General features: G+C 42.8%; 1 protein-coding gene across 1 annotated transcript in view; it reads right to left on the bottom strand.

The window, feature by feature from the left end:
- Positions 1-23,277, bottom strand: part of atp8b4 (ATPase phospholipid transporting 8B4) — a 56,719-nt gene extending 33,442 nt beyond the window's left edge. Inside the window, exons 1-9 of the mRNA XM_039016984.1 lie at positions 23,244-23,277; positions 16,463-16,521; positions 16,201-16,314; positions 10,371-10,469; positions 7,122-7,180; positions 6,824-6,896; positions 6,557-6,627; positions 1,993-2,075; positions 988-1,146 (exon numbers count right to left, since the gene is read on the bottom strand). Coding sequence (XP_038872912.1) covers positions 988-1,146; positions 1,993-2,075; positions 6,557-6,627; positions 6,824-6,896; positions 7,122-7,180; positions 10,371-10,469; positions 16,201-16,314; positions 16,463-16,521; positions 23,244-23,277 — 751 coding nt within the window. The remainder of the gene's footprint in view (positions 1-987; positions 1,147-1,992; positions 2,076-6,556; positions 6,628-6,823; positions 6,897-7,121; positions 7,181-10,370; positions 10,470-16,200; positions 16,315-16,462; positions 16,522-23,243) is intronic.
- Between the last annotated feature and the right edge of the window lie 2,334 nt (positions 23,278-25,611).

Raw genomic sequence — 25,611 nt, 5'->3', positions numbered from 1 at the left:
TCTCTCGTTAGAGGGAGATCTAATGAGATGTAGCAGGTGACTCTTGAATACTCTCTCGTTAGAGGGAGATCTAATGAGATGTAGCAGGTGACTCCTGAATACTCTCTCGTTAGAGGGAGATCTAATGAGATGTACGCAGGTGACTCCTGAACACTCTCTCGTTAGAGGGAGATCTAATAAGATGTACGCAGGTGACTCTTGAATACTCTCTCGTTAGAGGGAGGTCTAATAAGATGTACCCAGGTGACTCCTGAATACTCTCTCGTTAGAGGGAGATCTAATGAGATGTAGCAGGTGACTCTTGAATACTCTCGTTAGAGGGAGATCTAATGAGATGTAGCAGGTGACTCCTGAATACTCTCTCGTTAGAGGGAGATCTAATGAGATGTACCCAGGTGACTCCTGAATACTCTCTCGTTAGAGGGAGATCTAATGAGATGTACCCAGGTGACTCCTGAATACTCTCTCGTTAGAGGGAGATCTAATAAGATGTACCCAGGTGACTCCTGAATACTCTCTCGTTAGAGGGAGATCTAATGAGATGTACCCATGTGACTCCTGAATACTCTCTCGTTAGAGGGAGATCTAATGAGATGTACGCAGGTGACTCCTGAATACTCTCTCGTTAGAGGGAGATCTAATGAGATGTACCCAGGTGACTCCTGAATACTCTCTCGTTAGAGGGAGATCTAATGAGATGTACCCAGGTGACTCCTGAATACTCTCTCGTTAGAGGGAGATCTAATGAGATGTAGCAGGTGACTCCTGAATACTCTCTAGTTAGAGGGAGGTCTAATGAGATGTACCCAGGTGACTCCTGAATACTCTCTCGTTAGTGGGAGGTCTAGTGAGATGTACACAGGTAGCCTGCCCTGACAACGAAACAGCAATAACACGGCATCCATATTAGGAAGTCATCAGAATTTTGACTGATAACGGATGACTTCATAATGTGAATGCCGTACATCCAAACTGTTCATTTCATACCAGCGAAGACGACCATTCCGAAGCACCAGTCCGTGTTCCGGAGCACACAGCCTCTCAGCAACATCTTTTCGTTATCCAGAGGGTACTTGTTATCTCTCCAGTACAGAGTACCTGTGAACTTGTCCAGCTTGTTGTTGGGAGGCTCACAGATAACTTCTCCTGAGTAGGAAAACATTTGACACAGATTCACCAATAGGAAGCCAGGCAGTCAGCACAGCAGGCAGCATCAAGATGTCTACCATAGAAGTATAATTGCTAGAATGGGTAAAAAAAAAAAAAGCCATAACAGAATGTTGACTTGAATTGGAATTACCCGTTCTAGTTATTCTATTTCTATGCTGTTCACGTTCACAACAGGAAGCCAGTCAGGCAGCAAGGTGTTGACTCTTGTCTGTTTCTCTGTCTTCTATGTGCTGCATTAGCTATGTGCTTTATGTTGTATTATATTGTATTGTATTGTCAGTGTCAACACAACCCCAACAGGGATATGAATCTGGGCCTCCTACGTTGCAAAAAAACAAACAGAAAAACTACATAAAAAGGGAAAAAGCTACATAATTGCACACATATGTCCACAGGCGTATAGTATGAACCCAAACAGACCTAAAGACAACTCAAATATATGTAAGTCTACGATGTAAACACAAAATGTTCCCTGACAAACACAACATACACTGAAACACTTCACCTTCATTTACACTAGTTACTGAGACCAGCTCTGTCTCCAGATCAGTAATTCCATAGTAATTACACAGGAAAACAAAACAGCGCTAAAGTAAGACACGAGGACGTGCTGAACCCTGGAAACAGCCGTTCCACTTACCTCAAAACAGCCTCCAAATAGACACTCAAGTATCAGAGAAAATTACCCCTGAGTTCGTCATAGCAACCACCAGACAATCCAAGGTCAAATACCAGGAAAAGAGAGCCACGGTAACGTTATATAGACTACAGAGGTCTCGTTATTAATACACACAGAATGCAGTATAAATTGTTATACTGTACCATTGAAGTCAGCCAGCTTTGCTATGTCTGCTCCCAAGTCCGAGGTCACAGTCAAAGCCTGGCGAACCTTCAGATTGGTCTCCCTATGCAGAAACATTGTGGATTTTATTGTACAGTACAATAATAAGTTAACCATGTATTTGCTTAGAAAGTAAATGTAAAATGGTATTAGACAGTAATAACTTATGAATTACTTGTTTGTTTGTTTCTTTAGGATTCAATAAAACAAGCACTGTATGGGCACTGTTAGCTACCAACAATGTTGAAGTACAAGGAAGTACCACTTGCGGAAGTACCACATGTCATAAGCCACAAAAAAGTGTTTTTAAATGACAGGAAATTAGCTTTAAAATTACAACATTTTTACTCAGCCTCATTGCAAAATGTGTAGAAAAGCAGGAAATTAGCTTTAAAACTACAACAGTTTCAGTCAGCCTCATGGCAAAATGTGTAGAATAGCAGGAAATTAGCTCAGAGATTCTTGAAAGTCGGGACATCTATTGCTACTGTGTATACCACTTAAATGAAAAATAAAAATGATATTTTTGTCAACTACGTAAAACATCACCTCTGTCAGTTTTTTTTATTATTGGGGATTTTCAAATGAAACATTTTCAAAATTTTACAAACGTTCGTATTTAACTTGTGTCTGTTTTGAGTGTCTGTTGTCAACTCCATCACTGATGGCTTACCCTTTTAAGATGTCTTTTTTTTGGTCAATATTCTGAATATACACAAAATATTGTAATCACGGTTCTGCAACATACAGTGCCTTCAGAAAGTATTCATGCCCATTTACTTATTCCACATTTTGTTGTGTTACAGCCTGAATTCAAAATTAATTTAAAATATGGAAATCATGTGGAATCCAAAAAAGTGTTAAACAAATGAAAATATATTTTAGATTTTAGATTCTTCAAATAGCCACCCTTTGCCTTGATGACAGCTTTGCACACTCTTGGCATTCTCTCAACCAGCTTCACCTGGAATGCTTTTCCAACAGTCTTGAAGGAGTTCCCACATATGCTGAACACTTGTTGGCTGCTTTTCCTTCACTCTGTGGTCAGACTCATACCAAATCATCTCAATTTGGTTGAGGTCGAGGGATTGTGGAGGCCAGGTCATCTGATCCAGCACTTCACTCTCCTTCTTGGTAAAATAGCCCTTACACAGCCTAGAGTTGTGTTGGGTCATTGTCCTGTTGAAAAACAAATGAAAGTCCCACTAAGTGCAAATCAGATTGGATGGTGTATCGCTGCAGAATGCTGTTGTAGCCATGCTGGTTAAGTGTGCCTTGAATTCTAAATAAATCACTGACAGTGTCACCAGAAAAACACCCCCACACCATAACACCTCCTCCTCCATGCTTCACGGTGGGAAATACACATGTGGAGATCATCCGTTCACCCACACTGCCTCTCACAAAGACACGGCGGTTGGAACCAGAAATCTCAAATTTGGACTCCAGACCAAAGGACAAATTTCCACCGGTCTAATGTCCATTGCTCGTGTTTCTTGGCCCAAGCAAGTCTCTTCTTATTATCGGTGTCCTTTAGTAGTGGTTTCTTTGTAGCAATCCGACCATGAAGGCCTGATTCACTCAGTCTCCTCTGAACAGTTGATGTTGAGATGTGTCTGTTACTTGAACTCTGTGAAGCATTTATTTAGGCTGCAATTTCTGAGGCTGGTAACTCTAATGAGCTTATCCTCTGCAGCAGAGGTAACTCTGGGTCTTCCTGTCCTGTGGCGGTCCTCATGAGAGACAGTTTCATCATAGCGCTTGATGGTTTTTGCGACTGCACTTGAAGAAACGTTCAAAGTTCTTGAAATTTTCCGGATTGATTGACCTTATGTGATGAAGCAAGGATGGACTGTCGTTTCTCTTTGCTTATTTGAGAGGTTCTTGCCATAATATGGACTTGGTCTTTTACCAAATAGGGCTATCTTCTGTATACCAGCCCTACCTTGTCACAACACAACTGATTGGCTCAAACACATTAAGAAGGAAAGAATTCCACAAATGAACTTTTAAGAAGGCACACCTGTTAATTGAAATGAATTACAGGTGACTACCTCATGAATCTGGTAGATAGAATACCAAGAGTGTGCAAAGCTGTCATCAAGGCAAAGGGTGGATATTTGAAGAATCTCAAATCTCAAATTTCATTTGTTTAACAGTTTTTTTGGTTACAACATGATTCCATATGTGTTTTTTCATAGTTTTGATGTCTTCACTATTATTCTACAATGTAGAAAATAGTAAAAAATAAAGAAAAACCCTTGAATGAGTAGGTGTTCAAAAACTTTTGACCGGTAGTGTAAGTCAAAACTGTAACTAGGCCACTCAGGAACATTCAACGTCTAGGTAACCAACTCCAATGTATATTTGACCTTGTGTTTTAGGTTATTGCCAGTGACACAACATCTCAATTTAATCCATTTTAAATTCAGGTTGTAACACAACAAAATGTGGAATAAGTCAAGGGGTGTGAATACTTTCTGAAGGCACTGTATGCTTAATTAAATAATGTACGTATTTGCTGTGATAGACTTAAAGGGATAACGTTAGCTTTTATAAATGTTGTTTTATGTTTTAAATCTAGAAAAACATGCCAAAATGCTAACAGAAATAGCCCTGGAGCATTACATAGTGCTATTAAACCAAACAAAAAGAAGTTTGGAGATTTTGTATTTCATATTTGAATAATCTAATGTTAGAATTATAGGATTATATTATATTTAAACACTTGTTGGAGAATAATTGTAAAAATTAAAAGCTGCAACTGTCACGACCGTGAGGAGAGACGGACCAAAGCGCAGCGGATGTATAGTTCCACATCTTTATTATAAAGTGAAACTAAAGCAAAACAAAACAATAAAGAAACAACGAAACGTGACTACGTGGTGCACAAACACAAAATAATATCCCACAAACACAGGTGGGAAGAATAGCTACTTAAATATGATCCCCAATTAGAGACAACGATTACCGGCTGCCTCTAAATGGGAATCATACAAACACTAACATAGAAAATATAAACTAGAACACAACATAGAAATAATAAACTAGACTACCTCTAGACTACCTACCTCCTAGTCACGCCCTGACCTACTACACCATAGAGAAACAATGGCTCTCTATGGTCAGGGCGTGACAGCTACTCTGTTTATAATCTATGCATAGTAACTTTAATAACTCTACCTACATGTACATATTGCCTCAATTACCTCGACACCGGTGCCCCCGCAAATTGTAATTATTTCGCCATTATGGCATATTTATTGCCTTACCTCCCTTATCTTACCTCATTTGCACACACTGTATATATACTTTTTTTCTATTGTGTTATTGACTGTATGTTTGTTTATTCCATGTGTAACTCTGTGTTGTTTGTGTCGCACTGCTTTGCTTTATCTTGGCCAGGTCGCAGTTGTAAATGAGAACCTCTTCTCAACTAACCTACCTGGTTAAATAAAGGTGAAATATATATTTCTTTTTTTATTGACTTTGTACCGGTACCCCCTTTATATAGCCCCACTATTGTTATTTACCCCCTTTATCAAATCAAGTTTATTTTATATAGCCCTTCGTACATCAGCTAATATCTCGAAGTGCTGTACAGAAACCCAGCCTAAAACCCCAAACAGCAAGCAATGCAGGTGTAGAAGCACGGTGTATATAGCCCCGCTATTGTTATTTACTGCTGCTCTTTAATTATTTGTTATTCTTATCTCTTACTTTTTTTTTTAGGTATTATCTTAAAACTGCATTGTTGGTTAAGGGCTTGTCAGTAAGCATTTCACTGTCAGATCTACTACACCTTGTTGTATTTGGCGCATGTGACAAATACAATTTGATTTGATTTGATTTGATGGTGTCTGACGGAGTTCACATAAATCCAACTAGTTGTATTTTATGAAGAAAATAATAATAATTAGGAGTTTGTTCCTTTACATGGTGTGATGGCTGATATTTTGGTCTATCAAAATATATATTTCACTTTTGTTAAGACAAATATTTGAGGATAAAAAGTTGATCGTTTTTCAAGAATCCCTGAGCTTTAAAACAGCAACATTGTCTTTTCAGTCTCATGGCAAAATGTGTAAAATAGCATGAAATTAGCTATTAAACTACAATTTTCTCTCTCTGCCCCCAAAAAAGCACACACAAAAAAATTATGTATTTTTGGTTGAGGGGGGCGGGGTGGAAACACCAATGGAAAAGTATCCTAAAACAAAGTGCAATATGCAAGTGAAACATTTAAACAGGGGTAGATAGTGGTCAGTGGTGATAGAGGGTGACTCATTCATGTAGTAAACTACAGTTGAATCCGTGTCAAGCAAAGCAGTTAACAGAACAACGAAGATAAACTGGGCCAAATCCTCAACCACCTTATTTCCTGATAATGCTTTACTCAGAGTGTAGAAACCACTGCAGACACACTGTGACACTGATAGCCCTCCTTGGCAAACAGCCCCCCCCCCACTCCCCCCCTTAAAAATGATATTCCGTTTCTAAAGCCTCGTAGAAGAAAATACTATAGAAATACATGCAGTGTCTTACCCGTCTAGCTCAGCCGTTTCTATGTAACACAGTCCATATGGTTCACTACTGGATAGCAGCAGAATGTCAGCCTGTAGGAGAGGAGGGAGAGGACTTACTGGCAGGCCACAGGGAATAAACCAATCTCTGCACCAATGCTTTACAATAGAACTCAACAGGTACAGTAGAGGAATTAACCCTCATTTTAATAAAAAAAAAAACATTGGATGATTCATTTCAAGTGTTTATGGGAGTATCTAAGTATGAAATCGAGAGCAAATTACTCACTGTCACAAAGTGATTGTTTTCCAGTTTAATGATATCTCCCACGCGTACATTCATCCACTTCTCATTCTGTAGACTGAGACAGATACACGGTCATTCTCAATATAACAAAACGTAACGGTGATTTATTAGCACAAAAGCATGAAATGTATCCTATTCAAAGAAACGTCTTCATCTCATTGTGAAATTTTTTGAAGGTACAAAAAAAAATAAAAAATTGGCTCTTTGCACAAGCCACAATGAGGTAGAACATGTTCACATTAAAAGGTTCCTATTGAAGGTTCACTGAGGATATACTTACTTTCCCCTGAGTACCTGAGACTGACGATTGTTGACCTGCTGATCGCTTTTATACCTGAACTGAAATTGAGAAGACATCTTTTACAATGGTCATGCACTGCTAATAGCTGCTAATAACCGGGGGTGTACTGTACACACAGTACCCAGTCAAAAGTTTAGACACACCTACTCATTCAAGGGTTTTTCTTTATTTTTTTACCATTTTCTATATTGTAGAATAATGGTGAACACATCAAAACTATGAAATAACACATATGGAATCATGTAGTAACCAATTTTTTTTTAAACAAATCAAAATACATGTTATATTTGGGATTCTTCTAAGTAGCCACCCTTTGCCTTGATGACACCTTTGCACACTCCTGGCATTCTCTCAACCAACTTCATGAGGTAGTCACCTGGAATGTATGTCAATTAACAGGTGTGTATTGTTAAAGTTAATTTGTGGAATTTCTTTCCTTCTTAATGCGTTTGAGCCAGTCAGTTGTGTTGTGACAAGGTAGGGTTGGTATACAGAAGATAGCCCTATTTGGTAAAAGACCAAGTCCATATTATGGCAAGAACAGCTCAAATAAGCAAAGCAAAATGACAGTCCATCATTACTTCATCACATGAAGGTCAGACAATCCGGAAAATTTCAAGAACTTTTAAAGTTTCTTCAATTGCAGTCGCAAAAACCATCAATCGCTATGATACTGGCTCTCATGAGGACCGCCACAGGAAAGGAAGACCCAGAGTTACCTCTGTTGCAGAGGATAAGTTCATTAGAGTTAACAGCTTTAGAAATTGCAGCCCAAATAAACGCTTCAGAGTTCAAGAAACAGACATCTCAACATCAACTGTTCCGAGGAGACTGCGTGAATCAGGCCTTCATGGTCGAATTGCTGCAAAGAAACCACTACTAAAGGACACCAATAAGAAGAAGAGACTTGCATGGGCCAAGAAACCCGAGCAATGGACATTAGACCGGTGGAAATCTGTCCTTTGGTCTGATGAGTCCAAATTTGAGATATTTGGTTCCAACCGCTGTGTCTTTGTGACGCAGAGTAGGTGAACGGATGATCTCTGCACGTGTGCTTCCCACCGTGAAGCATGGAGGAGGAGGTGTGATGGTGTGGGGGTGCACCGATGGTGACACTGTCAGTGATTTATTTAGAATTCAAGGCACACTTAACCAGCATGTTAAACACAACATTCTGCAGCGATACGCCATCCCATCTGGTTTGCACTTAGTGGGACTATCATTTGTTTTTCACAGGACAATGACCCAACACACCTCCAGGCTGTGTAAGGGCTATTTGACCAAGAAGGAGAGTGCTGCATCAGATGACCTGGCCTCCACAATCACCCGACCTCAACCCAATTGAGATGGTTTGGGATGAGTTGGACCACAGAGTGAAGGAAAAGCAGCCAACAAGTGCTCAGCATATGTGGGAACTCCTTCAAGACTGTTGGAAGACTCATCTCATTGGAAGACTCATTTATTGAAGACTCATCTCTTCCGTAGGTCCTATGATTGAGTGCAGTCTGGCCCAGGAGTGTGAAGGTGAACGGAAAGACACTGGAGAAACGAACCGCCCTTGTTGTCTCTGCCTGGCCGGTTCCCCTCTCTCCACTGGGATTCTCTGCCTCTAACCCTATTACAGGGGCTGAGTCACTGGCTTACTGGTGCTCTTCTATGCCGTCCCTAGGAGGGGTGCGTCACTTGAGTGGGTTGAGTCACTCACGTGATCTTCCCCCCCCCCTTGGGTTGTGCCGTGGCGGAGATCTTTGTGGGCTATACTCGGCCTTGTCTCAGGATGGTAAGTTGGTGGTTGAAGATATCCCTCTAGTGGTGTGGGGGCTGTGCTTTGGCAAAGTGGGTGGGGTTATATCCTGCCTGTTTGGCCCTGTCCGGGGTTATCATCGGATGGGGCCACAGTGTCTCCCGACCCCTCCAGTCTCAGCCTCCAGTATTTATGCTGCAGTAGTTTATGTGTCGGGGTCTGTTATATCTGGAGTATTTCTCCTCTTATCCAGTGTCCTGTGTGAATTTAAGTATGCTCTCTCTAAATCTCTCTTTCTTTCTTTCTTTCTTTCTTTCTTTCTTTCTTTCTTTCTTTCTTTCTTTCTTTCTTTCTTTCTTTCTTTCTTTCTTTCTCTCTATAGGAGGATCTGAGCCCTAGGACCATGCCTCAGGACTACATGGCCTGATGACTCCTTGCTGTCCCCAGTCCACCTGGCCGTGCTGCTGCTCCAGTTTCAACTGTTCTGCCTGCGGCTATGGAACCCTGACCTGTTCACCGGACATGCTACATGTCCCTGACCTGCTGTTTTCAACTCTCTAGAGACAGCAGGAGTGGTAGAGATACACTGAATGATCGGCTATGAAAAGCCAACTGACATTTACTCCTGAGGTGCTGACCTGTTGCACCCTCGACAACCACTGTGATTATTATTATTTGACCCTGCTGGTCATCTATGAACATTTGAACATCTTGGCCATGTTCTGTTATAATCTCCCCCCGGCACAGCCAGAAGAGGACTGGCCACCCCTCATAGCCTGGTTCCTCTCTAGGTATCTTCCTAGGTTTTGGCCTTTCTAGGGAGTTTTAGCCACCGTGCTTCTACACCTGCATTGCTTGCTGTTTGGGGTTTTAGGCTGGGTTTCTGTACAGCACTTTGAGATATCAGCTGATGTAAGAAGGGCTTTATAAATACATTTGATTTGATTTGGGAAAGCATTCCAGGTGAAGCTGGTTGAGAGAATGCCAAGAGTGTGCAAAGCTGTCAACAAGGCAAAGGGTGGCTATTTGAAGAATCTAAAATCTAAAATATATTTTGATTTGTTTAACACTTTTTTTGGTTACTGCATGATTCTATATGTGTTTTTTCATAGTTTTGATGTCTTCACTGTTATTCTACAATGTAGAAAATAGTAAAAACATAGAAAAACCCTTTTGATGATGGGTGGCAGGTAGCTTAGCGGTTAAGAGCATTGGGCCAGTCACTGAAAGGTTGCTGGTTTGAACCCCAGTTGACTAGGTGAAAAACATCTACCGATGTGCCCTTGAGCAAGGCACCTAACCCTAATTGCTCCTGTAAGTCGTTCTGGATAAGAGCGTCTACTAAATGACTAAAATGTCAATCAAATGAGTTAACTGTACTGCTTTTTTTCTTGTATATCTGTATATCAGTTTTGAATCATCAAATTAATTAAATAATTCATTCAATCCCTCAATCAATCAATAAGACGGGACAGTTAACTCACATAGTCGTCAGTGGCGTCTTTAACTGCAGTGATCACCAGCACCATGACTAGGGGCACGGTGGTAGTGACCCAGGACAGGGAGGAGATCTCAGGGATTAACTATAAATAGGAGAACACAGAGCCATTTATTTTACATCATACGTAGCTATGTAAACCCCTTAGCACAGACTGTATTGACTGTGTTGCATGTGGGACTTACACCCCTACAAATTAGTGGATTCCTCTTCAAATGAGTGGATTCCTCTTCAAATGAGTGGATTCCTCTTCAAATGAGTGGATTCCTCTTCAAATGAGTGGATTCCTCTTCAAATGAGTCGATTCCTCTTCAAATTAGTCGATTCCTCTTCAAATTAGTCGATTCCTCTTCAAATTAGTGGATTTGGCTATTTCAGCCACACCCGTTGCTGACAGGTGTGTAAAATCAAGCACACAGCCATGCAATCTCCATCGACAAACATTGGCAGTAGAATGGTCTTACTGAAGAGCTCAGTGACTTTCAACGTGGCACCGTCATAGGATGACACATTTTCAACAAGTCAGGTCGTCAATTTTCTGCCCTGCTAGAGCTGCCCCGGTCAACTGTAAGTGCTGTTATTGTGAAGTGGAAACATCTAGGAACAACAAGCTCACAGAATGGGACTGCTGAGTGCTGAAGTGTGTAGTGCGTAAAAATTGTCTGTCCTTGGTTGCAACACTCACTTCCGAGTTCCAAACTGCCGCTGGAAGCAACTTCAGCACAATAACTGTTCATCGGGAGTTTCGTGAAATGTGTTTCCATGGCCGAGCAGCCGCACACAAGCATAAGATCACCATGCGCAATGCAAAGTGTCGGCTGGAGTGGTGTAAAGCTCGCCGCCAACGGACTCTGGAGCAGTGGAAACGCGTTCTCTGGAGTGATGAATCACGCTTTACCATCTGGCAGTCCGACGGACAAATCTGGGTTTGGCGGATGGCAGGAGAACGCTACTTGCCCGAATGCATAGTGCCAACTGTAAAGTTTGGTGGAGGAAGAATAATGGTCTGGGGCTGTTTTTCATGGTTCGGGCTAGGCCCCTTAGTTCCAGTGAAGGCGCGTTCCTGTTTCAGCATGACAATGCCCCGGTGCACAAATTGAGGTCCATACAGAAATGGTTTGTAGAGATCGGTGTGGAAGAACTTGATTGACCTGCAGAGAGCCCTGATCTCAACCCCATCGAACACCTTTGGGATGAATTGGAACGCAGACTGCGAGCCAGGCCTAATCGCCCAACATCAGTGCCCGACCTCACTAATGCTCTTGTGGCTCTCGCAGTAATGTTCCAACATCTAGTGGAAAGCCTTCCCAGAAGAGTGGAGGCTGTTATAGCAGCAAAGCGGGGCCCAACTCCATATGAATCCCCATAATTTTCGAATGAGATGTTAGAGGAGTATATTTTGGTGAAGGACCATTGCTAGGCAACAATCCGACGTGAGTTCAGGAGAAGAGACCAACAGTTTGAACTTGCTACTTACTTTGCTAGCTCAACTAAATTACAGTTTGCCAATTTCTGTGGTGAAAATATGAACTACTAGCCACGAGACCCCAATCAACCGTGAGGACGGCGAGGGATTTCCTTATGTTCGTTTCTCTGTCTGAGAAAGCATTTCTTCAGACTGGCTAACTAGCTAACTTTCCCTTTTCACCGGCACTCAGTCAGAGGCGGGTGCGATAACGTTACTGTGAGAGAATCTTAACGTCTTCATCTTGTGAGTGGGACTGGGATCGTTTCATTGAAAACTGTGTTGTCATTTGTTTTTTTCTGCAGTGGCTAGATAGCTATGTGAATCGAATTGCCATAGCAACTATACATTTACGCGCCTCCCGCACGACCCCTTCTGTCACGCGCCAGTCAAGTTTGGAACGGATTCCTTGACTCAGGACCCTGACTTTATTTGGGACTGAGCATTTTGTCTTGTTTATTTTTATTGTGTTGAAGGATATCCACATTTAAAGTATCTATCTAGCTATGGGTGCTCTGTATTAAACCAGGGTACCAGGTCCTTACTAAGGTAGGATGTATATACAGTATCGGTGATTGATTTAGTGATACCAAGGGGTTGATAATAGTTGTTGGTTTATAACATGTGTTCAACTTGAGTTTCTTATTGAAACTAAATTGATATACTTTGAGTTGAATAATAATTCCTAACTTTACTTTGTTTTTGTTTATTTGTAAGTCAAACATTTGTATTTATTTATTTTATTTCACCTTTATTTCACCAGGTAAGCTAGTTGAGAACAAGTTCTCATTTACAACTGCGACCATACCCTAATAGACACCCTAATAGGGCAGTATGGCTGGTGGCATTGTCTAATAGACACATTTCCCACCACTTAATCATGTCACAACTAACTTTTACCAGTTGAAAATAAATAATCAAATAAAATAAAATTGTATTGGTCACATACACATGGTTAACAGATGTTATTGTGAGTGTAGCAAACGGTTGTGTTTCTAAACTCAGCAAAAAAAGAAACGTCCCTTTTTCAGGACCCTGTCTTTTAAAGATAATTCATAAAAATCCAAATAACTTCACAGATCTTCATTGTAAAGGGTTTAAACATGCTAGTTCAATGAACCATAAACAATTAATGAACATGCACCTGTGGAACGGTCGTTAAGACACTAACAGCTTACAGACGGTTGGCAATTAAGGTCACAGTTATGAAAACTTAGGACACTAAAGAGGCCTTTCTACTGACTCTGAAAAACATATCTAACAAATTCCACAACTACCTCATGCACAGAAATTTAAGTAAGGGATGGAATCAGAATATAAACACCAATCTAAGACTTTTTGGTATTACAACTTTCTGAAATATTGTATTAAAATATGCAAATGAGGAGATATCTCATTAAATACAGTATGTGCATATTTGCATATACCGCAAATATATTTTTCTGTACACTGGATGAAGTCTGCCTAAATATTTTGGTTTCATTTTGTTCAAGGAAAAATCCACCCAAAAGCTATCTTTTGGAATTTGTTTCATTAGTCCATTGTTGATTACAGTCCCAAAGTGTTTTGCAATGCAGCGATCAAGTTTTCAAAATGTAATTTTTAAAATACAGAAATATGGCTCATATTTATTTATTTAACCTTTATTTAACTAGGCAAGTCAGTTAAGAACAAATTCTTATTTACAATGACGGCCTACCCCAGCCAAACCCTAACGACGCCCTATGGGACTCCCACCAATCACGGCTGGTTGTGATACAGCCTGGAATCGAACCAGGATCTGTAGTGGCGCCACTCGGGAGCTTGTATGATGCTTAATGCATTTTGTATTATTGAACTGGCCAGTCGATGTCATGGAAATGTTTTATACACTCAGTGTATAGTCCCGTTTGAAACATTCTCTATGAAATGTGCATTTAAATTATGTATGATTACATGTAGTGAGTTTTGAAATTATGGATTTATATCCATTTGAATGTGGTTAAAATTCCTGAAATGTTGATGACGGTAGTATGATAAACAAAAGAAAATAGAACGGTTTTGACATACCCCAAAATCAAAAATTGTATATAAGTTGCAAATATTTCATTTCAGCCTGTGGTGCCTCGCCTTAAAGGAACAGTTGACTGTTTTGTTTCATATACTGTGGAGTCATGTTATATTTAATCATAAGGCCAGAAGAAGTGTGGTATTGTCTGATATACCAAAACTTTCAGCCAATCAGTATCCAGGACTCAAACTGCCCGGTTAATAATTCCTTGTAGGTAGACCATATGTTCTGAAGGGGTACATTACCTACTAGGGGAAGGCACTCCACACAGTCCACACACTCAATTCCACAGGCTGCCTTTTTACAGACCACATCGTCTAATTGTACTGTACTGTACACACCTAGATACTAGGTCCAAACCCATGAACTCAGGTCCCTTGACTTTCCACATTTTTTAACGTTACAGACTTTTTCTAAAATGGATTAAATAGTTTTTTTCCCCTCATCAATCTACACACAATACCCCATAATGACAAAGCAAAAACAGGTTTTTAGAAATCTTTGCAAATGTATTAAAAATAAAAAACTGAAATATTCTATTAACATAAGTATTCAGACCCTTTACTCTGTACTTTGTTGAAGCCCCTCTGGCAGCGATTAAAGCCTCAAGACTTCTTGGGTATGAAGCTACAAGCTTGGCACACCTGTATTTGGGTAGTTTCTCCCATTCTTCTCTACAGATCCTCTCAAGCTCTGTCAGGTTGGATGGGGAGCGTCACTGTACAGCTATTTTCAGGTCTCTCCAGAGATGTTCGATCGGATTCAAGTCAGGGCTTTGGCTGGGCCACTCAAGGACATTCAGAGTCTTGTCCCGAAGCCACTCCTGCGCTGTCTTGGCTGTGTGCTTAGGGTTGTTGTCCTGTTGGAAGGTGAACCATCGCCCCAGTCTGAGGTCCTGAGCGCTCTGGAGCAGGTTTTCATTGAGGATCTCTCTGTACTTTGTTCCGTTCATCTTTGCCTTGATCCTGACTAATCTCCCAGTCCCTGCCGCTGAATTTGCTTCATCAGACCAGAGAATCTTGTTTCTCATGGTCTGAAATTCTTTAGGTGACTTTTGGCAAACTCCAAGCCGGCGTCCCTCCCTGACCAAGGCCCTTCTCCCCTGATTTCTCAGTTTGGCCGGGCGGCCAATTCTAGGATGAGTCTTGGTGGTTCCAAACGTCTCCCATTTAAGAATGATGGAGGCCACTGTGTTCTTGGTGACCTTCAACACTGCAGAATTTTTTTGGTACCCTTCCCCAGATCTGTGCCTCGACACAATCCTGTCTCGGAGCTCTACGGACAATTCCTTTTGACCTCATGGCTTGGTTTTTGCTCTGACATGCACTGTCAACTGTGGGCCCTTAAGTAGACAGGTGTGTGCCTTTCCAAATCATGTCCAATCGATTGAATTTACCACAGGTGGACTCCAATCAAGTTGTAGAAACATCTCAAGGATGATCAATGGAAACAGGATGCACCTGAGCTCAATTTTGAGTCTCATTGCAAAGGGTCTGAATACTTATGTAAATAAGGTATTTCTGTTTTGTGTGTAGATCGCTGAGGGGGGAAAAAAATGTTATCAATTTTAGAGTAAGGCTGTAACGGAACAAAATGTGGAAAAAATCAAGGCGTCTGAAAACTTTCCGAAGGCAATGTACACTGGGAGAACTGTCTCAATGCTGCACTGCATACTGGGAAACCTGTCAACAACGATACACTGTACACTGGGAGAACTGTCAACAATGATGTACTGTGCACTGGGAGAACTGTCAACAATGATGTACTGTACACTGGGAGAACTGTCAACAACGATACACTGTACACTGGGAAACCTGTCAACAATGATACACTGTACACTGGGAAACCTGTCAACAATGCTGCACTGCATACTGGGAGAACTGTCAACAATGAGGCACTGTACACTGGGAAACCTGTCAACAACGATACACTGCATACTGGGAGAACTGTCAACAATGAGGCACTGTACACTGGGAGAACTGTCTCAATGCTGCACTGCATACTGGGAGAACTGTCAACAATGATGCAATGTACACTGGGAGAACTGTCTCAATGATACACTTGAAATACAGACTAACATACATTCAACATGTTTAACGGAATGGGCTTAGATTTGTCAGATCATTTATGAAAGACATTGAATTTACGTAGTTGGAGATCCTTATTTCACCATATAAATCTTTCAGTTGCATCCTATTTGTCATTTCATTTCATTTTCATGGACTCTCTGTATAAAGCATGATAAGTTCATAGAATCTGTACAAGCACTCTATGTCACACTATGATGTGGAATTGACGTACCTGTAGTATGAGCAGCACTAGGAAGTATGCATTAGCAGCTCTCTGGAACTGCTCGAACAGATTGATGGGCAGGAAGGTGAAGACATTGTACTTGCAGGTTTTGATGCGATTGTCCTTTTTGGGGTGGGGGGGTGGGGGGTGGGGGGGTGGGGGGGGGGGGGGGGGGGGGGGGGGGGGCGCAAATGTAGAATGGTTAATATCATCTACATCATGACAGTGTCATTGATACACTGTGATAACATGTGCTTTGTGTCTCACTTACAGCATATGGGAACTTTTCATTGTAGTCCCTGTCATTGGCTCTCACGTGTCGCTCTTCCTCTAGATGAAAACAGTATAGAGTATATGACAATGACAACCACAGTATATTAGCCAATTGTAAGACTCGACTTAGAATGTTTACATATTTTTTTGTTATACATTGAATTATAAAATGTTGAGAATTGACACGGAAGTCTGTAAGGCTAACAATATATAACCACTAATTGTATCCAAGACAGTACACACCGTTTCTTCCCACCAAGCATAACCCCTTTAGGCACCACCCTCACCCTCACCACCACCCTCACCACCACCACCAACAACTCCACCACCAACAACAACTCCACCACCACCAACTCCAACTCCACCACCCTCACCACTACCACCACCAACAACTCCACCACCACCCCCACCCTCACCACCACCAACTCCACCACCAACAACAACAACAACTCCACCACCAACAACAACAACAACTCCACCACCAACAACTCCACCACCACCCCCACCCTCACCACCACCACCACCAACTCCACCACCAACAACAACAACAACAACTCCACCACCACCAACTCCACCACCACCAACAACAACTCCACCACCACCAACTCCACCACCAACAACAACTCCACCACCAACAACAACTCCACCACCAACTACAACTCCACCACCAACAACAACTCCACCACCAACAACAACAACAACTCCACCACCAACTACAACTCCACCACCAACAACAACTCCACCACCAACAACAACTCCACCACCAACAACAACTCCACCACCAACAACAACTCCACCACCAACAACAACTCCACCACCAACTACAACTCCACCACCAACAACAACTCCACCACCACCAACAACTCCACCACCAACTCCACCACCAACTACAACTCCACCATCAACAACAACTCCACCACCAACAACAACTCCACCACCAACAACAACTCCACCACCAACAACAACTCCACCACCAACTACAACTCCAACAACAACTCCACCACCAACTACAACTCCACCACCAACTACAACTCCACCACCAACAACAACTCCACCACCAACAACAACTCCACCAACAACAACAACAACAACTCCACCACCAACAACAACTCCACCAACAACAACAACAACAACTCCACCACCAACTACAACTCCACCACCAACTACAACTCCACCACCAACAACAACTCCACCACCAACAACAACTCCACCAACAACAACAACAACAACTCCACCACCAACTACAACTCCACCACCAACAACAACTCCACCACCAACAACAACTCCACCACCAACAACAACTCCACCAACAACAACAACAACAACTCCACCACCAACAACAACTCCACCACCAACTACAACTCCACCACCAACAACAACTCCACCACCAACTACAACTCCACCACCAACAACAACAACAACTCCACCACCAACTACAACTCCACCACCAACTACAACTCCACCACCAACTACAACTCCACCACCAACTACAACTCCACCAACAACTCCACCACCAACTACAACTCCACCACCAACTACAACTCCACCACCAACAACAACTCCACCACCAACAACAACTCCACCACCAACAACAACTCCACCACCAACTACAACTCCACCACCAACAACAACTCCACCACCAACTACAACTCCACCACCAACTACAACTCCACCACCAACTACAACTCCACCACCAACACCACCAGCACCAACACCCAGCAGACAGCTTTACCTTGTCCAGCACCTTTACCACGTGAGCTCCAGCATCCCTTCCATGGCATTAACATCCACAACCATTTCTCCGCCATTTCTTTTCCCCGCTGTCATTCTTTGTAGGAACAAGGTCAGAAAATATTCATTGTGAATAGGCCGACATTAACTCCAGATGTTCACTTTACAATGTCCCTGTTAAACACAGTAGATCCCGTTCTCATCCAGACGAACCGGGGACCTTCTGCCCAATACACTGACGCACACCACCCGTTTTAAGAAAAATACGTTTTAGTATCCACCACAGGTATATGAGGTAATGTAGGTCATTTGTCCCACTGATACCTTCCCGGGTAGGCATGTGGAACCTGTCTCCACTTGCCCTCTTTAGTGAAACGGAGTCTTTCATCTAACAGACACAGCCCTGGAATGTACTGTACCTCAGGGCTGAGAAATTGACAGTCGACTGCAGAGGAACAAATTAATTTACACTGTAGCAAATGATGCCTCATTTCGGTTCATTAAATACCCTTAATAATCTACCTAACAACTCATAAAGAGAGGACACAAAAAAACAAAAAAAAACACAGATCCGGGTGGGCAGTACACTCGCACAGACAAAATCCACAATCGCCCTTTAACGGGTTAAATCTGCAGTTCAGACAACAACAACACGCCGTCACCCTTTCACTGTTTTAGTGATGGAGTTGGAGGAAACAATGCCAATCCATGATATCAACAGTATAGTTTGAACCATGTTTAATGGGGCTGTACAGTGTTTGTTTACAATTACAATGTCGAATCAAATCAAATTGTATTTGTCACATACACATGGTTAGCAGATGTTAATGCGAGTGTAGCGAAATGCTTTTGCTTCTAGTTCCGACAATGTTAACCAGCAATGGAGTTTTAAAAAAAAAATATATATATATTTTGGGTTTCGATGGTTGAACAAAAACCATGAGGTATTTATACGTTCCATTCTTCCAGAATCAATATATATTATTAATTAAAAAGTCTAAGAATGGATGTAGCGATCGTAGATTACCCCATTTAAACAAAGTGTGTTTACATCCCGACCACAACAATGCCACTAAATAGATGCCTGACTTTACAGCTTAGGTTCACATCAACCATTTCAGAGCTGAATGCAGAACTCAAACCTTCAAAACGGTGTTTGAAGAGAAAAGGGTGAATCATTCCGAAATGTTACAGAATGGCTCACTTCAGAGAATAAGAGCACACACACACACACACACACACACACACACACACACACACACACACACACACACACACACACACACACACACACACACACACACACACACACACACACACACACACACACACACACACACACACACAGTGTAACCAGAGAGGCCCACTCATTCAACACCTAGACATCCTCATAGTATCTGTTGCTGTGAAGATTAATAATTCAGGATTCTCTGTTGATGATTTGACCTGAAGCCTCTGCTCTGTTTACCCATTTAGTTACAGACCTTTGTTCAAATAATTTTTTGGAATCATTTAAGATACTTTAGCTGGGCTACCCAAAATTGCCCCCCAAATAACATTTGAACCCAGGTCATTTGGTTAATGTACCGTTACAACATTGGCTGGCAAGCTGCAACTGATTAAAGTATTATTCAGAGGAAAAACTATACAAACGGTGTGAAACCAACCATCAATATGGATCCATTCACATTTTCATTAAAGACAATTCCGTTCTCAGGTTTGAAACGATCCCATCGTGTCTTGCATGGTCAGTAACATGGCCCCTTTGTCATACATGTTGTTCTATGGTACTATTATATCAGACCCCATGAAGGTGTAAGACGTAGCCTCCTCATCGCGCCTTTCACGCACATCCGACACTGGGGATTTACTATCATAAATTACCCATAATCCTAACATTATCCGAGACTTAATGGTTTTCCAGGGATTCCTCCAAGCCTATTTGCATCCCGTTAATCAATATAGTGAGTGCCAACGGACCAGTAACACTGTAAACCAATTAGGATCGTCTAGCCATCCATCGTGTTGATGCCCATCTATGATCATGTTCTCTATAATAACCAATGCTTTATATATACACTAGATGACTGATAGGGGGCGCTGTGTTGAAGCCACCGTGGACTCCATCTTGGAACTCCCCCCAATCGGTTTAAAAAGAAAATATTTTGTAAGCTATAGAAATGCATTTATTAATGTCAACATTCGTTTTTTTGTCACATGTATTCTATTACAGACAACTTCATGTATAAGTTTAAATTATAATTATGTGAGCTAAACATACAAATGAAACACGAAAAAACATATATTTTTTAAATTCCTCAAAGTATCTTTTTTTTTTTTAGATTACTAATGTTATTGTCCCCACTACAACAAAAAAAGACTAAATACATGTCATTTTGTCCTTGAAACATGTAATTGAAATACGGTAGAATTCCATTATTTCCTGTGAAGGACTGCTCCTACTGGGGAATGCCAATATGGCCGACCGGTGGCTTCAAAGCCTCTCAATGGCCAATACATAAACATCAGCAATCCAGGGTTTATATACATTGTTGGTTATAACACAGAGAACGTCAAACAGCAGCGGAATTTTATACCACTACATAGATAGGCTATATAATACCTGTATAATATATAGGTTTAGATAGGCTATTTAATACCTGCAGGTTCCACCTTCATCCCCCTGCTTAGTCTTCTCCAAATTGAACCAGGAAATAGTTGAGTTCCAATGTCCAACCAGTTTGGAGGATAAATCCAGGTAGAGAATTGTGAATACATGAGCACATTGTGTTGGGGTGAGATGGCTCTGGGTGGGTGAGTAGGGAAGCGATGATCCGTGGGCTGCACAAGGTCACAGAACACTAACTCCGCGTCACAGGCAGATACTCATTACAAGGTAACACACACACACACACACACACACACCAACTCAAAAGAGGGCATATTGCTTCACTTTATCTCCCTTGACCAGAACACTGTATCATAAAATACATTCACACATATCACTGACTGTCTCCTGTTTCTCAAAGACTGAGCCTACATCCTAAATGGCACCCTATTCTCTATATAGTGCACTACTTTAGACCAGAGCCTTATATGGGTACTGTTCAAAATAGTGCACTACTTTAGACCAGAGCCCTATAGAACCCTATTCCCTATATAGTGCACTACTTTAGACCAGAGCCTTATATGGGTACTGTTCAAAATAGTGCACTATAAATAAGGAATACGGCACCATTTGGGATGCCTCCTGAATAAATATATGAAGCTGTTTCTGAGCTTTATCTCTTTTCTACACAAGAAACAATGGAACTAGACAAGAGATAATGGAACTAGACAAGAGATAATGGAACTAGACAAGAGACAATGGAACTAGACAAGAGATAATGGAACTAGACAAGAGAGACAATGGAACTAGACACAAGAGATAATGGAACTAGACACAAGAGACAATGGAACTAGACAAGAGACAATGGAACTAGACAAGAGACAATGGAACTAGACAAGAGACAATGGAACTAGACAAGAGATAATGGAACTAGACAAGAGATAATGGAACTAGACAAGAGACAATGGAACTAGACAAGAGACAATGGAACTAGACAAGAGACAATAGAACTAGACAAGAGATAATGGAACTAGACAAGAGATAATGGAACTAGACAAGAGATAATGGAACTTGACAAGAGACAATGGAACTAGACAAGAGACAATGGAACTAGACAAAAGAGGTAATGGAACGAGACACAATAGATAATGGAACTAGACACAAGAGATAATGGAACTAGACACAATAGATAATGCAATTAGACATGAGAGGTAATGGAACTAGACAAGAGATAATGCAACTAGACAAGAGATAATTCAACTAGACACAAGAGATAATGTAACTAGACATGAGAGATAATGGAACTAGACACAATAGATAATGGAACTAGACACAAGAGATAATGGAACTGGACACAAGAGATAAAGGAACTAGACACAAGATAATGGAACTAGACACAAGAGATAATGGAATTAGACATTAGAGATAATGGAACTCGACAAGAGATAATGGAACTAGACAAGAGATAATGGAACTAGACAAGAGATAATGGAACTAGACAAGAGACAATGGAACTAGACAAGAGATAATGGAACTAGACAAGAGATAATGGAACTAGACAAGAGATAATGGAACTTGACAAGAGACAATGGAACTAGACAAGAGACAATGGAACTAGACAAAAGAGGTAATGGAACGAGACACAATAGATAATGGAACTAGACACAAGAGATAATGGAACTAGACACAATAGATAATGCAATTAGACATGAGAGGTAATGGAACTAGACAAGAGATAATGCAACTAGACAATAGATAATTCAACTAGACACAAGAGATAATGTAACTAGACATGAGAGATAATGGAACTAGACACAATAGATAATGGAACTAGACACAAGAGATAATGGAACTGGACACAAGAGATAAAGGAACTAGACACAAGATAATGGAACTAGACACAAGAGATAATGGAATTAGACATTAGAGATAATGGAACTCGACAAGAGATAATGGAACGAGACAAGAGATAATGCAAGTAGACAAAAGAGATAATGGAACTAGACAAAAGATATAACGGAACTAGACAAAAGAGATAATGGAACTAGACACAATAGATAATGGAACTAGACACAAGAGATAATGGAACTGGACACAAGAGATAAAGGAACTAGACACAAGATAATGGAACTAGACACAAGATAATGGAACAAGACACAATAAATAATGGAACTAGATACAAGATAATGGACCTAGACACAAGAGATAATGGAACTAGACACAAGAGATAATGGAACTAGACACAAGAGATAATGGAACTAGACCGCCTCCCAATGTATTAGCGGTATTAGCGTCACTAATCTATCCAAAAGGAATGTTTACTGTGTGATACCTAATGAAATCCTGTTCAGGGATATTGGTCCTTTGCGATAACTGTATTTTCTAACACAATAAAGATGTGTAAAAATAAAGAGTAACAGAAACATGCAGGTGTTCTTACCGATGTAGATACCTCTGTTAGAACATGATGCCATTGTGTAAGGGGACCTCCCGCTGTAGCCAAGGGTTGTCCTGGAAAACATGGAGCAAAGGTCTTCATTACCCCCTGTATGGTCCTGTTCCACCCCCTGTATGGTCCTGTTCCACCCCACAACCCCCTGTATGGTCCTGTTCCACCCCACAACCCCCTGTATGGTCCTGTTCCACCCCCTGTATGGTCCTGGTCCACCCCACAGCCCCCTCTATGGTCCTGGTCCACCCCACAGCCCCCTGTATGGTCCTGTTCCACCCCACAACCCCCTGTATGGTCCTGGTCCACCCCACCGCCCCCTGTATGGTCCTGTTCCACCCCACAGCCCCCTGTATGGTCCTGTTCCACCCCCTGTATGGTCCTGTTCCACCCCACAACCCCCTGTATGGTCCTGTTCCACCCCACAACCCCCTGTATGGTCCTGTTCCACCCCCTGTAGGGTCCTGTTCCACCCCACAACCCCCTGTATGGTCCTGTTCCACCCCACAACCCCCTGTATGGTCCTGTTCCACCCCACAACCCCCTGTATGGTCCTGTTCCACCCCCTGTATGGTCCTGTTCCACCCCACAGCCACATGTATGGTCCTGTTCCACCCCACAGCCCCCTGTATGGTCCTGTTCCACCCTAAAGCCCCCTGTATGGTCTTGTCCACCCCCTGTATGGTCCTGTTCCACCCCACAGCCCCCTGTATGGTCCTGTTCCACCCCACAACCCCCTGTATGGTCCTGTTCCACCCCCTGTAGGGACCTGTTCCACCCCACAACCCCCTGTATGGTCCTGTTCCACCCCACAATCCCCTGTATGGTCCTGTTCCACCCCCTGTATGGTCCTGTTCCACCCCCTGTATGGTCCTGTTCCACCCCACAACCCCCTGTATGGTCCTGTTCCACCCCACAACCCCCTGTATGGTCCTGTTCCACCCCACAACCCCCTGTATGGTCCTGTTCCACCCCACAACCCCCTGTATGGTCCTGTTCCACCCCACAACCCCCTGTATGGTCCTGTTCCACCCCCTGTAGGGACCTGTTCCACCCCACAACCCCCTGTATGGTCCTGTTCCACCCCACAACCCCCTGTATGGTCCTGTTCCACCCCACAACCCCCTGTATGGTCCTGTTCCACCCCACAACCCCCTGTATGGTCCTGTTCCACCCCACAACCCCCTGTATGGTCCTGTTCCACCCCACAGACCCCTGTATGGTCCTGTTCCACCCCACAACCCCCTGTATGGTCCTGTTCCACCCCCTGTATGGTCCTGTTCCACCCCACAGCCACATGTATGGTCCTGTTCCACCCCACAGCCCCCTGTATGGTCCTGTTCCACCCTAAAGCCCCCTGTATGGTCTTGTCCACCCCCTGTATGGTCCTGTTCCACCCCACAGCCCCCTGTATGGTCCTGTTCCACCCTAAAGCCCCCTTATTGTCCTGTTCCACCCCCTGTATGGTCCTTTTCCACCCCACAACCCCCTGTATGGTCCTGGTCCACCCCACAGCCCCCTGTATGGTCCTGTTCCACCCCACAGCCCCCTGTATGGTCCTGTTCCATCCCCTGTATGATCCTGTTCCACCCCACAACCCCCTGTATGGTCCTGTTCCACCCCACAACCCCCTGTATGGCCCTGTTCCACCCCAAAACCCCCTGTATGGTCCTGTTCCACCCCCTGTATGGTCCTGGTCCACCCCCTGTATGGTCCTGTTCCACCCCACAGCCCCCTGTATGGTCCTGTTCCACCCCCTGTATGGTCCTGTTCCACCCCCTGTATGATCCTGTTCCACCCCACAGCCCCCTGTATGGTCCTGTTCCACCCCCTGTATGGTCCTGTTCCACCCCCTGTATGATCCTGTTCCACCCCACAACCCCCTGTAGGGTCCTGTTCCACCCCACAACCCCCTGTATGGTCCTGTTCCACCCCACAACCCCCTGTATGGTCCTGTTCCACCCCACAGACCCCTGTATGGTCCTGTTCCACCCCACAACCCCCTGTATGGTCCTGTTCCACCCCCTGTATGGTCCTGTTCCACCCCACAGCCACATGTATGGTCCTGTTCCACCCCACAGCCCCCTGTATGGTCCTGTTCCACCCTAAAGCCCCCTGTATGGTCTTGTCCACCCCCTGTATGGTCCTGTTCCACCCCACAGCCCCCTGTATGGTCCTGTTCCACCCCACAACCCCCTGTATGGTCCTGTTCCACCCCCTGTAGGGACCTGTTCCACCCCACAACCCCCTGTATGGTCCTGTTCCACCCCACAACCCCCTGTATGGTCCTGTTCCACCCCACAACCCCCTGTATGGTCCTGTTCCACCCCCTGTATGGTCCTGTTCCACCCCACAGCCA

This window comes from Salvelinus namaycush, chromosome 21 (assembly GCF_016432855.1).
Source record: "Salvelinus namaycush isolate Seneca chromosome 21, SaNama_1.0, whole genome shotgun sequence".
Classification (NCBI taxonomy): Eukaryota; Metazoa; Chordata; class Actinopteri; order Salmoniformes; family Salmonidae; genus Salvelinus; species Salvelinus namaycush.
Note: the sequence above shows the minus strand (reverse complement) of the source record. Positions and strands in the feature narration are given on the sequence as shown.